At 40.4% G+C, this 13,266-nt stretch overlaps 1 protein-coding gene across 1 annotated transcript; it reads right to left on the bottom strand.

The window, feature by feature from the left end:
* Positions 1–2,486: 2,486 nt before the first annotated feature.
* On the bottom strand, positions 2,487–12,081 carry LOC101852158 (EKC/KEOPS complex subunit TP53RK). The gene is made up of 2 exons (XM_005093233.3): positions 11,635–12,081; positions 2,487–4,513 (listed from the first exon to the last, which is right to left on the bottom strand). The coding sequence occupies exons 1-2, from the start codon at positions 11,819–11,821 to the stop codon at positions 4,020–4,022; spliced, it is 681 nt and encodes a 226-aa protein (XP_005093290.1). The 5' UTR covers positions 11,822–12,081; the 3' UTR covers positions 2,487–4,019.
* Positions 12,082–13,266: the final 1,185 nt, after the last annotated feature.

Genomic DNA, 13,266 nt, shown 5'->3' with positions numbered 1-13,266 from the left:
AAGGAAAGCTAATGATGATAGATGTTTTAGTTTTATAAGAAAAGAGGAGCAAACCACACCAGGGCACCCACCAACCACCCACTGCTGCTGCTCTTACTCTTACACAATTTTATTTCAAGATAAAAATTTCGAAAGGTTTGTATTTTCAGCCACCTGTCTTCATGAATAAGTACATCGACGCACTGGATGCTGACTTCTCATTAAAAAATTTACAGATGCTCTGCACGTGGCTAACCTTCCACCATGTGTCCTTCCTGCATTAAACAAAATACAGTAGAGTCCACTTACAACGAGTCCTGAAATAACGAGAAGTCTGTTAAAAAGACACTATTCTAAAACCTTGTTTTTTTACCTTCTTTATCTTTGTAAATGAAATAGGCCTACAGTGGAATCCTGTTATAACGAGAGGGAGGGGACCGAAGCAAAATGTCCGTTATAGCAGGATTCTCGCTATAAGGAATCCAGTAACAAATTCAAGGGAAACTGTAAAGTAGGCCTAATCTATGAGTTTGGTGTTCTGTTTTTCCTTTTGCTATCTCCCCTGATGATGATTTTGCTTCAACATGACCTCTAGGTCTTACTTGATCAAAAATCGAATCAGGTTTGTTTCTCTAGCGCTAGATCTAGCGATGTGGACTGACAGTTCGGCGTTGGCAATCAGAAAGAAAGGGCTCTGGGCTAACTCCCCCGCTGTGTTTTCCCCCACCCCACCCCACCATGTGGTGCATTCCGTATGCTTGCGCACGTCACACATTCGCTCCATCCATCACATTGCTGTGACCTCTCCATCCCCGCATCGGAGAAGTGAGAGGCATGGCAGGCCTTGATAATCTAAACTGGCCAATAACACGATGCGTCCAGCGTGTCTGCGCATGCTACACCCTCCCTACTCAGTAGCTCCGGCCTTCATTATTGACGCACATGGGCTCTCCTATTCTTTGTTTCGCAAGATCAGCAACAAGTTTCTCAACTGGCGAGGTCTTGCATTATGTATAACTGGCCTATGCCATGTGTACAGCAGCAGCAATACTCCGCTATAACCGACTCGCAAGAGTGTCTGATAGTGCTATAGTAGTATTTTGTTTACAAAGGTAAAGAGGAGAAAAAAAACGGGGATTTAGAATAGTGCCTTTATAACACACTTCTCGTTTTTTCCGAACTCGTTATAAGTGGACTCCACTGTACTGCTATAGCAACACGAGTCGGTCATAGCGGAATATTGCTGCTGCTGTGCACAGCGCATAGGCCAATTATACATAAATGTAAAACCTCGCCAGTTGAGAAACGTGTTGGTGATCTAGCAAAACAAAGAATTGTAGGGCCCACGTGTGCCAACAATGAAGGCCGGAGCGAATGAGTGGGGAGGGTGTGGTATACACAGACAAGCAGTTGTGAAGCAGAACGCATCACGTGATAGGCCAGCCTTGTCTAGATTATCTAGCCCTACCATGCCTCTCACTTCTCCGATGTGGGGATGGAGAGGTCACAGTACTGTGATGGATGGAGTGAATGTGTGACGTGGATTGCACCACAGGGTGTGGTGGGGTGGGGGATAACACAGCGGGCGAGTTAGCCTAGCGAACTTTCTTTCTGATCGCCAGCGCCGAGCTGTCAACATCGCTTGCGCTAGAGAAAGAAAGAAGCCTGGTTCGAATTTTGATCAAGAAAGACCAAGAGGTCATGTTGGGCAAAATCATCACCAGGGGTGATAACAAAAAGAAATAAACAGAACACCAAACTCATAGATCAGGCCTACTTTATTATTTCCTTTGAATTTATTACTGGTTCCCTTATAACGAGAATCCTGCTATAACAAACATTTCGTACCAGTCCCCTCCCTCTCGATAACATCATTCATGTACATGTACACATATTTCAGTTCGTATGTTTTCAGCATACACAACATGTTCGTAGAAAATTTTGCGTGGGATTCATTCCTTTCCATAAAAATATGTATGACTCCATTTACCTCTACCTCTTACAACTATTTTCACCTTACTTTGCTGTAAGTTAATCTTCACTGTTTCATGTATCTAAATACATCACATTATTTGAAGAAGTAGAAGGATATGGTGGGAAAAAAATAGATTTAAATACAACAATGGCTTACTTCTCCCTTCCTTTCTCAACTATTTTCTCAGCTTCTCTCTGTGTGTGCTAAATTCCCATCTCAGTCTCACTCTCCACAAAGAGTTTGCTCAGGAATTCATAATGAAAGTCACATGACTAACAAATTATGTTTACAAGTTTGCTCCTAGAAAGAAATGAATGCAGCACTGAGCTCCAACTTATAATTATCTTGCAAACCAGACAGATGGAATAAGGGCATTAGTTGATATACAATGTACTTAATTTAGAATTAGAAGTGTAAGTGTGATTTCCTCTAAAATGTGAAAGTACAGCTTTTTAGTTTTGACAGTGCAGTTTAAACACTGAAGTACAAAACAATTCAGGTTGGAATAGATTAATAATTACAGACAAAGCAATGCCTTTTGTTCAACTTTTATTACTTTTAATGAATTTTACTTTGATATCTCAAGAGGGCTCTAAAATTAGGAGAGATAAATTTTCAAGAGATTTGCAGTGGGCCCCATTTATAACAGGCACTGTTATAACAGGATTCTGGCAACAGCAGGCCTGTAATAAATCCCCAAGTCCAGTCTTTCATTTCATAATGCACAGTAAACAAAAGTTCTTTCAAAGCAGGCATTCTGACAGACATGATCAGCTATACTATAACAGCGGTCCAACCATCGGAAAATGCTATTGAAAACAAACAGACAAGACAGCAGAAAAAAAAACAAATGAAGCAAAAATTATATTCACAATAATAGCAAATTGGATTTTTGCATGACCCACAGTAGGTCTTAGAAGTTGATTGTGTACATTTTATAATGTATCGTAGTGTGTGTTCTGGGGAGGGAGGGGGGAAACCAAATGCACTTTGGTGTATTCAGTCCGTGACTTAGTGTGGCCTTGGTCTGGCACCACATCATCATATTGTCTCCCCATTGGGAGGTGAGACTTGTACTTGTAGCCGGAATAAATGACTGAATGAAAAGTAGGCACTGGGCACTGGATCTACCGCATATATGTGGTCCTTTCCCTAACTGTGGTAACTATTCGATTTTTTAAAGTTGTAAAGTGTACACAGCATGTTGCAGACTCTAGAGAGCACGGACATAAAAATGCAATCATTATTGTTACCTGTCATCTCTAGATAAGTCGACTCAACCTCCATGAGACTACACTAAGAATAAAAGATACTATGGGAAAAAAGGAAGATAAAGATGAGGAGAAAAAAATTATCACTTAAAAAGAAAGTAACAATTATTGATAATTCAGTAGAACCTAATCTATGTTAGTCTGTCAGAGAAGTTTGGTACCGGTTGTTAATCATTAGGTATAGTGTATGTTGTTGTTGCTGTTAGCGATCCAGTAGCATCTGAGCGTTAACTCTTCTGTATGATGCCATTCGGTAATAGCTGCATGTTTGTTCTAATTGTTTTCTTGAGGAGTAAAGGCAATTAGATGTGTGGGGTAGCTTGGGAAGAAAACATCCCCTTAAATCAGTTAGTTTTCTACAGAAGAACAGATGATGTTCCACTGTCTCTGAGGGGTATAGTGTATGTAAACTTGATCCCCGTCTATGAGAGGGTCCAGCTATAACAGAGATATCGCATCATTCCTGAGTTATGGACAGGGACCACTGTGGTATAGTACCAGTAATGGACAAGCTGACCACAGCATAAAGACTGTACTGTACACATGGTGAGGAAAAAGTGACATAAACAATACATAGGTACATTGTACCAGCATTCAGTGTCAATAAAATACAGAATGAGAATTGATGACGTGAATATGATATAACTTCGAATTGATGACATGAATATGATATAACTTCGAATTGATGACATGAATATGATATAACTTCGAATTGATGACATGAATATGATAAAACTTCAGCTTAAGCTCAACAAAAAAGCAAAAGGCAATAACAGAAATGTTAGGTAAACAAATTATCCAACCATTGTTCGCTTTCGACCTCTCAACCTAACTTCATCTAACTTTGAAATAATTTCAGCACACGACTTCTTATTCTTGGTTGACTCTCTGTAAGATTTTAAGATACAGTCAAACAGCTGCTGGGTATTTGGATGAGAGCTGAGGAAAGCACGTTCCAAGACATACAGATCCACCCCTTTGTCCTCTGCAGAAGCTTCAAAGGAGCTCAGACCAAAGTCGATAAGTAACAGCTTCACGTCAGAGGGTTCGCCTTTGAGCAACATATTAGATGTGGTTAGATCCCCATGAATTATGTTATTTTCATGCATTTTACTAAGAGTTTGTCCAATTTTCACAGCAAGCGGCTTCAGTACATCATTAGCTGTGGATCTGTCTTGCTCTTGAACACCAGCAATGTGTTCTCGCACCGTGATGGCATCATCAACGAGCTCCATGTAGATGCTGCTGTTTTCAAAGTTGACCATATAAACAGTTGGGGTGAGTATTCCTGAAAAATATCAAAAGGAGGCATCATAATTTTGTCAGAAAAAAAGCATGTAATTTCAACTTCAAACAGCTGCCGACTTTTCAAAACCAAAAAAAGGATACTTTACCTACAACAGGGATCAAGAAGGTCGGCATTGGGTCAAGTAACCCACCTCCAAACCCTTTACGCACATTTTTCTGCATTCAATAAATTCATAATCAGTAGCACAATATGATCATGGACACACCTTCAACTGACCTTTCAGCTTCATTCTCATTACATAGTATCATTTGCAAATCCGGCTTTGAAAGTTCAAATTTTAAAAAAAAATAGCCTATTTGATGACCGGTGGTAGAATGAGGTACTGCATGAGAATTGATTGCATCTCTAAGAACGCATAGACTGAACAAAAGTGAGAACACAAATTTGGCAAAGCGTGCTCGCTTTCTGTCAGGTTGACGTCCAATACTGGCTTTTTCAATTTTATGTCAGATTTTTTTAAATGTGGAGATAATTGATTTGGAGCTGTCAAATTTCTTACAAATTTCCACCTTAGTGCAGGACTTCTTTCAACCTGTGCTAAAAGCTGATGCTCGGTTTCTATAGTCATACAATTAAGTTTTCTCTTCTCTGCCATCATGAAAAGTACCCTGTACCCATAAAAGGCCAGGAGCATGGATAGAGCATGCGCCTTGTTCAGTGTCAACAAAGCAAGAAAAAGGAAGAGAGTGTTGCTTTAGGAATAAAACTACTCTTGCATCAGATCATGATCATTACGATGTACAGCAGAGCACACCTAAAGAACACTCTTGGAAATAAAGAACACATTTCTTTGCCCCGTTTGTTTTCTCTCTTTGGATCATATTTATATTTTGACGCATTTAGCGAACATAACGAACTGACAGCTGTAACGAACCAATTTTCTTGCCCAACAAGTCTTTTTCCTTTTTGACGACTGAAGTAACGAACTAGCCCATCCCTATGAGTTGACCAAACCAAGAGTTGCCCAACTGCCACCTGAGTCTGCTTACACAGACATTGACACTAGTGTGCAAACATCAGCAGTGCTTTTCGATGCTGAAATTGTGGAGCAAGTGAAGGAAGCTTCTACTTCTCAAATAAACCGAAGACCATGAGCAGATAACTGTGACAGTGAGTTTCGCGGAGGCAAAACCAATGATGTTCTTGGGGACATGCAATTTTATGATGTTCTTGGGGACATGCAAAAATTTGTCACGGATGTCATGTAGGAGAAAGAGAGAAGCAGCAAACATCCATAACTTCCTTTTTTTCCTTCTCTTGGGAAGAATGAAGTTACTGTACATATGTACCATGTTTACTATTCCTTAGAGATTACTATGACTGAAAAGGACTATGTGAGAAAAAGTATATTTGTGTGTGTGTGTTGACTGAAATAAAGAACTGCTGATATAAAGAACTATTTTTACTGCCCAAGCTTTTTCTTTATAGGGAGTGCTTATTTAGGCCACATATGGCCTAAATAAGGTAAGGGAGGGGGGTTTAGCTTATTTAGGCCACAGTGGACTGTGGCCTAAATAAGGTAAGGGAGGGGGGTTTAGCTTATTTAGGCCACACATGTTCAGACTACCCTTTTCAGGCAACTGAGTTCATTCCACTTTCATAATGGTGCCCTTTTCTCATTTAGTATGGTTTTGCCTCAGTGTACAACTTATAAATCATAACCATAATGAATATTGTAAAGAACAAAGCACAAAACGCAAAATTTTGCTCAATTCCAATGGTTTGAATGAGGGCCGGATTTTTCCTTCATGGAGGGGCAAAAGCTAGGCTACCATTTTGGCACACTTTGGTCAAGTGAAAAGGTCAAATCCTCCGAATGGACTTTCGGGTTAAATTTGGGGTATAAAAAGTGTGTATACTATGTGACTGAGTCAAAGTTACACTATCTTTGCCTGAGTGACACTCTCTCGTACTGTCTCGTAGTAGTACATGTAGGCTAGTAGGCCTAGTAGTAGTAGTAGCAAAGATCGTGTAGAGAATATTTGGTAGTAGATTCTATCTAGTAGGCAGTTTAGTGAACGTGCTCGCGGCAGGGCGAATCGGCCTCGATAAGCCCCGTAGACTTTTGTGATCGGCCACGAAGCCTCGTGTTTTGATGGGTCTAGGTCTAGATCTAGATCTAAACAACTCAATGCTATTCGCACTGCCACATCCGACAGGCCTAGATCTACATATTTTTAAAAGGAAAAGAAAGATCATCAAAATGGTTGAATTCGCATGAAAATCGATTAGGTAGAACTAGAACTATTAAAACTTGCTTCTGAAAACAAGGCAATTTTTATACGAAGGCCATTTTTATAACTCGATGAAATAAAAACTACTGACTGTGTACTGTGTTATTCTGTATAAAAATAAATTATGAAACTTCAGGACGTAGATCTATTATTATTTACCAGCATCTTTTGACGCCTGAGCTGTAGAGGTTGAAGTTTTCACAACACTAATAGATCTAGTAATAGGGTTAGGTAATACGGCTTTCCGTAAAAAATGCATAGATCTACAAAAGCCGACCACCGAATCGACCGGGCGCCTCGGTCTCCCCTGCACTCTGATTCAATATTATATTTAAACAAAAATGCTAATCAATGAAAATTGCAAATTGATAATAATAGTATAGTCCTGTAGAGGATAGGTGGACTCCGGGGTCTGCATAGCGAAATACTAGGTTTTAGGATGTGGACCCCAGAGTCACCGTAGTGAAATAAGGTTTGGTTTAAGTAAGGATTGGTACTAGGTTTTAGGACAGGTGGACCCTGGGGTCACCGCAGTGAAATAAGTAGGTTTCTTTAAAGATTGGTGGAACCCGGAGTCACCAAGGCCATAGAGGATTAAGAAGGTTTAATTAAGGATTGGTGGACCCCCGGGACACCTTGATTAAACCTACTTATTTTACTACGGTGACCGCAGGATCCACCTATTCTAAAACTTAACTAGTGTTTCGTTAGGTAGACCCTGGGGTTCACCTTAAACCTACCTATTTCACTACGTTGACTCCAGGGTCCACCAATCCTTAAAATTAAACCTAGATCTATCTACATGTACTTATTTCACTACATTGACCCCAGGGTCCACCAATCCTTAATTAAACCTAGATCTACTGATTTCACTACATTGACCCCGTGGTCCTCCAATCCTTAATTAAACCTATATCTACTTATAATTTCACTACTTTGACTACGGGCTCCGCCAGTCCTATTATAAAATAAACTTAGATCTACTTATTTCATTATGTTAACCCCGGGGTCCACCGATCCTTAGTTAAACCTAGATCTACTTATTTCACTACGCTGACTCCGGGGTTCACATCCTAAAACCTAACATTTTGTTAGGTAGACCCCGGGGTCCACCTATCCTTTTGGCTAGATAGACCCCGTAGTCCGCCTATCCACTTTCTTGATAATAACTGAAAACAATACATGCCAGTTGTCATTTATAGTGAAGAAAAATGAGGGGAAAAAATATAATTAGGTAGACTTTAATTTGTCCAAAAAATTGCAAGTGCAAGTGAAGATCATAAAATAATTTTGTTATTTTCTGGTCACCTTTCCAAGGACCTTAAATTGATTCTACATCACTTGTCATGTACGATACGGCTGTGAAGGAAAATGGATGTGAAGAGTTTTAAAGAGATAATAACGTAACTTGCAAAGAAAACAATGCTTTACATTGGTTTGGTTATTTTGACTACATATGTACGGCTGTGAAGGAAAATGGATGTGAAGAGTTTTAAAGAGATAATAACGTAACTTGCAAAGAAAACAATGCTTTACGGGGGTTTAGCTTATTTAGGCCACAGGTGTGGCCTAAATAAGGTAAAGGAGGGGGGTTTAGCTTATTTAGGCCACCTGTGGCCCAAATAAGGTAAGGGAGGGGGGTTTAGCTTATTTAGGCCATATGTGGCCTAAATAAGGTCACCCTTCTTTATATCATCAGTGTTTCACTGTAACCAACACTAGTCAGAGCATGCCACTCATCCCTCTTATGCAACTTGTGTTTAACCACTTCCCAATCCACACCTTCATGTTGAACCGACACAGATATAGGCTATATGCACACCAACACAAAAATTTATTCACACATCATCAGGGCTCCCCATTATGCACAGGTGTGCGTATATTACGCAATAAACCAGCAGATTACCCCCTTTAAGTTTTGATGGTGCGTGAGTAGGCCTATTCCTCTTTAAAATTTTGGTTTGGAGGTTTGCATACCTTTAAAACATAGGTGGTGTGTGTCTGGCAAGCATCATTGCCCTCCTTCTCCATCCCGAAGCCGAGTCAATGATTATGATTTGACAATTGACAACACACCCACATATAAACACGGCATGGCAGTCACCTTTTGTGACTTTGTGTCAGAAGTAGTCGACCTACTTCAGCTGCGTGCAGTTTCCGGCAACACAGGTTTGCTTCAGCCGTGAAGCTCCGCCCACACTCTGGTCGTTCGCATGTGCCGGTGTTGTGTCTTGAGTTTACCCTTGCAGTGAAATTATCCCAACAGACCTGGCTACTCATCCCGATTTGTATCCCGATTTTTTGCCTCAAATCTCAAGCATCCCAATTTTCCCGATTTGATTCCGATTGCATGTATCCCGATTTTTTGTTTTGTTTTTTGTGCCTTCTGTTGGGCTGGATTTTTCTAAAAACTTATCTGCCTTCTTCTCTGTCGCAGGAAGCACCCGCTAAACTTTTTGTCAGCAGGAACTCGGAGCACTATTTCCCGAAATATCGATCCCGGATTTACTAGTAGTTGACTCACCCCAAGTTGTGTTGGATCTTTGCTCACACGTGTTATTTCCACTATTCCTAATGGAAGTAGTATCGATTTGGCATTCCGACTTGGGGCATTCTCAAGATCTACTTTTGCTTTTGTTTTCACTCAGAATTCTCTGTAGATGGCTTGATAAATGTTTCAATAGCAACGTACAAATGATCTATTTATTAATCATAGTTCCGCTGTTACTTTTCAAAACAAGCTATGTCCAAATGCTGGTTAGTCGGGCCCGTCATCAAGACCCGTCAGTAAAACTGTTTCATTCGCGCGTCCTTGGAGTCCTTGGCATGATACTTCAGGATTTTAAAAAAAATTATAGCAATAACTCGCACACACACACAGAGCAGAGGTCATACATGGATATATTATTCATGGACACCTGGGGAAAATTTTGAAAGTCAGACGGCAGTCACCCTGGTGATTTGTCGTTGATTCCAATTTTTCCCCTCCTGATATCCTGATTTTTAGATTTCATATAGTGGAAGGTCTGCCCCATCCTTCTTTAACACTAGTGAACATGAATTGTCCGCCATTATTTTTTTACAAAAATCGAAAGTCTGGAAAGACTGGAATGTGAGCCCTGGGATGGCTCTGAAGAATAATTAATCAGTTTATTTTCTTCGTGTATTACAGTCGGAATCGACCCCTATTGGTTTGTCAACTTTATTTTACTTTTGATTGGCCTAACTACCACCACCCTTCCCCCCCCCCCTCCCAGTGAACACAACTTTAACTCTAGTCAATAGTTGTTACTCATTTATTTTTCGTTATTTTTATTGAAACCTTACAGTGAATTAAAAATCGTTAGAATTCAATCATAGTCATGGTCACTCTGTGTGTGTCTGTGTGAATGTGCGTGTATGAGTTAAATGTTAACATGCAAAATTCTTACTACAATAAAATTAGGAGATAATTCACTTTTAAGGATGAGTTTGTCAGATTATAAACAAAAAAACAACATCCCTTTATGTTTCTAAAACAAGGGTTTAAATACCCCTTAGATAGAAAACCAAAGGGTCAAGGAACCTCTTAAGTTGACCTGAAAAGGGGAGCCCTGATCATACAGCCCAATGTCTGTTTTAGTCCCTACCCACCCTTTCAATATTAATAATAATAAGATTCAAAGCAGTTCTAGAGCCTTGTACATACTCGCAGTCGGCTATTATACTATAGGACTACTGGTTTTAAGTGGAATCACGTAGCGCAGGGGTGAGTATGGCGGGCTCATCCAACCTGATGCACTCGATGCTATGGGTGTGTTGTTTTCCATCATGTGCTCAGGGGAGATTTGAATTTGAGACAGAAGTGGGGGAAAAATTTGATCAGGTTTATTTGGGACGAGCTGTTCTACAAATCTGCACAGGTGTTTCTGTTTAAGAAAAGAAGTCAGTACAAAGAAGCTATATATATATATATAGCAGTTCAGTCAGAGAATGGCGTATGATTTCGAGATTTGCGTGTTCATCATGTTTTCTGTGCCTGACTGGGGACTACTTACCAAGGGCAGTCCCGTCTCTTTTGTTTAAGAGGCGGCCATATTGGATACCTGGGGGGGGGGGGGGGGGTCCAGATCACGCGAGTGTTATTGGCACAGGGGCTTGAGATGGCCAGATATTTAAACATTTTATATATTATGTGAATGATTAAAAATGTGAATGAAAAAATGTGGCTCCAAAGTACACACAGATGTTTTGGCACTTCTAATTCCAGATAAAGATGTTACAGAAAATGTAGAGGTATATGTATTTGGCAATTATTCTACAAAGTTTTTAAAGTTTACACCGGCATTTAAATAAGAGCCATCTACTAAATTCTATCTAAATAGTAGCACCACCTTTTTTTTGTAGCTTGGGTTTTGGCTCCTTTTAGACTCGGCCAAACCGCCCAACCTAAACCAAAATCTCACATGATTCGCCAATTCTCGTTTCAAATCGGTAGGCTATCCAATATGGCTGCCTCGAAAACAAAGGAGAGGGGACCACACTGGGCAAGTAGTCCCCCTGATTGTATCATCTCAGTGGTAATAGTGGTATGCCACTAATTCCTTGGAATTCCTTGCAAACTTCTAAAAGCTGTGGCTGTGGGTCTGGAAACTGAAAATTAAAATCTGGGAGGAATTCCGTAACGACAACGAGCAAGCATTATGAAATATAGAGTATAATAGAGGGTTAGGGTTAGGGTTTGGGGTAGGGGTAGGGGGTAGAGGTTAGAGCTAGGTCGCTTCTTTATTTTGTGCTTGTTGGGGTGGTTGCTCCTTACGGAAGTCCTTCATAAAATCTGAAGTAGGCCTAGCTATAAGACAACAGTTTGAAATCAAAAGGCCTTACCAGCCATTCGACACCTGAGGTTGGCTCTAACCTCAGATTTAAGCCTTTGTGCAGTTAAAGTATTATCCAGAGTTGGGTGTCGGTAATTCTTTTTGAAACGCTCCTTTACGATGCATGGACGACCATAAAAGTCAGCCTTGAAGAGCCTTGCCTCGGCACCTTGCTTGAGCAACGTTTTGTTATTCATGTCTCTGATTCAGGTAGAGAATTACAAAACAAATTGAAGCAAGTTTCAATTCTATAGAGACTCAATATCTAGGTAGATCTATATATTTTATGTCAATTGTGCGTTAGCGACGTCGATGATAATACTAGTGAGTGCAGGCCTGCCAGATTCCTAGAACATTGCACAAGAAAACTCAGTGGTAGATCTTATTGAGCATTGCGCAGCATTGCAGTTTTCAGCAGTTGAATTTTGACTCGCAGTCGGCTTAAAAAAGAACCAACTATTCGGGATTTTAATTATTCAGTTTATCATTTTTTAAATTATCAATTAATAATGTTTTAATATATTTCTAAACAATACATGTGTATATTTCTTTTGCTTCTGCCGACAACCTCTTTTTGTAGTCTTTTTTTCCAGAGTCTTGTAGTCTGGTAAAGGATTCGCAAGCCCCCCCCCCCTGCTGCTGCCTCCTCTGCCCTCTCTGCAAGCCTGTTCATGAATTCCTCCTTGTCTTTTCTCAGTGATCTCTTTACATCTTTAGCTGTTGTCCTGTACTGCTCTAATGCATCCGCTTTGACCCCCTTGCTCTACTTGCATTTGTCTCTGCTTTCAATTGTCTTCTAATGCTAATCAAATCCAATGATCGTTGGCTAATCCATTCCTTATAAACTCCAATTTTCTTCTCATCGAGTATTTCTTGACATGTTGAAGTAAAGACTTCTTTGACCTTGGTCCAGTGCATCTCCATCTCCATGTTCTCTTCGCCAAGGTCCGCCTAGGGTTGAAATCTGTTTCTCAACTGCACTTGAAACTCCTGGGTTTTTTTGTGTCCATCTAAAAGACTTACTTGGAACTTCATTCTTTTGGTACCTGTTCTGGTTCCGTGCTTTTTTAGACGAAGCTTGAGTTTTGCTAACAGTAACAGCAGATGATGATCCGATCCAACGTCTGCCCCTCTCTGTACTTTGACATCTTCCAGTGAACACCTGAACCTACGAGAGATACAAAAATGATCGATCTGGTTCTCCGTCACTCCATCCGGTGATACCCAAGTAGCCTCGTGGATCCTCTGGTGTGGAAAAACAGAGCCTCCGATGACAAGACTGTTAAAAACACAGATACAATGTATATCTTGACCACTGGTCAGTCTGACCACTGCTTTACCACTGGTCACTTTAACATGACAATTCATGTAACTTGACAGGGGGAACAGAGGCGGGGAACATAGACACGGTCCCCTCAGGCCGTCTAAGACCTTAGACTTAACGTAGACTTGGGCGAGAGTCCAATGGCGCCCTCTATTGGTCATCTGGCTGATATCTTGGGACACCATTTATTTTGTCAATAGACCGAGGTGGTGCAGTTCCTTTGATTTTTGAAGACTCTCCAGGCGACATAAGAATCACATTCCCTTTTCTCATTAAAGACAAAAAGCCTACAAATTAAAGTATGTATTCTCATAATCA

Source organism: Aplysia californica, unplaced genomic scaffold (assembly GCF_000002075.1).
Source record: "Aplysia californica isolate F4 #8 unplaced genomic scaffold, AplCal3.0 scaffold00060, whole genome shotgun sequence".
Lineage (NCBI taxonomy): Eukaryota > Metazoa > Mollusca > Gastropoda > Aplysiida > Aplysiidae > Aplysia > Aplysia californica.
The sequence above is the reverse complement of the archived record's forward strand: the minus strand, read 5'-3'. Positions and strand labels throughout refer to the sequence as shown.

Excerpts from the sequence above, each read along its gene's own strand:
- LOC101852158 (XM_005093233.3), bottom strand. The coding sequence starts at position 11,821 with ATGAATAACAAAACGTTGCTCAAGCAAGGTGCCGAGGCAAGGCTCTTC. Across the intron at positions 4,514-11,634 it reads CCTCAGGTGTCGAATGGCTG|GAATACTCACCCCAACTGTT; the intron begins GTAAGGCCTTTT and ends GATATTTTTCAG.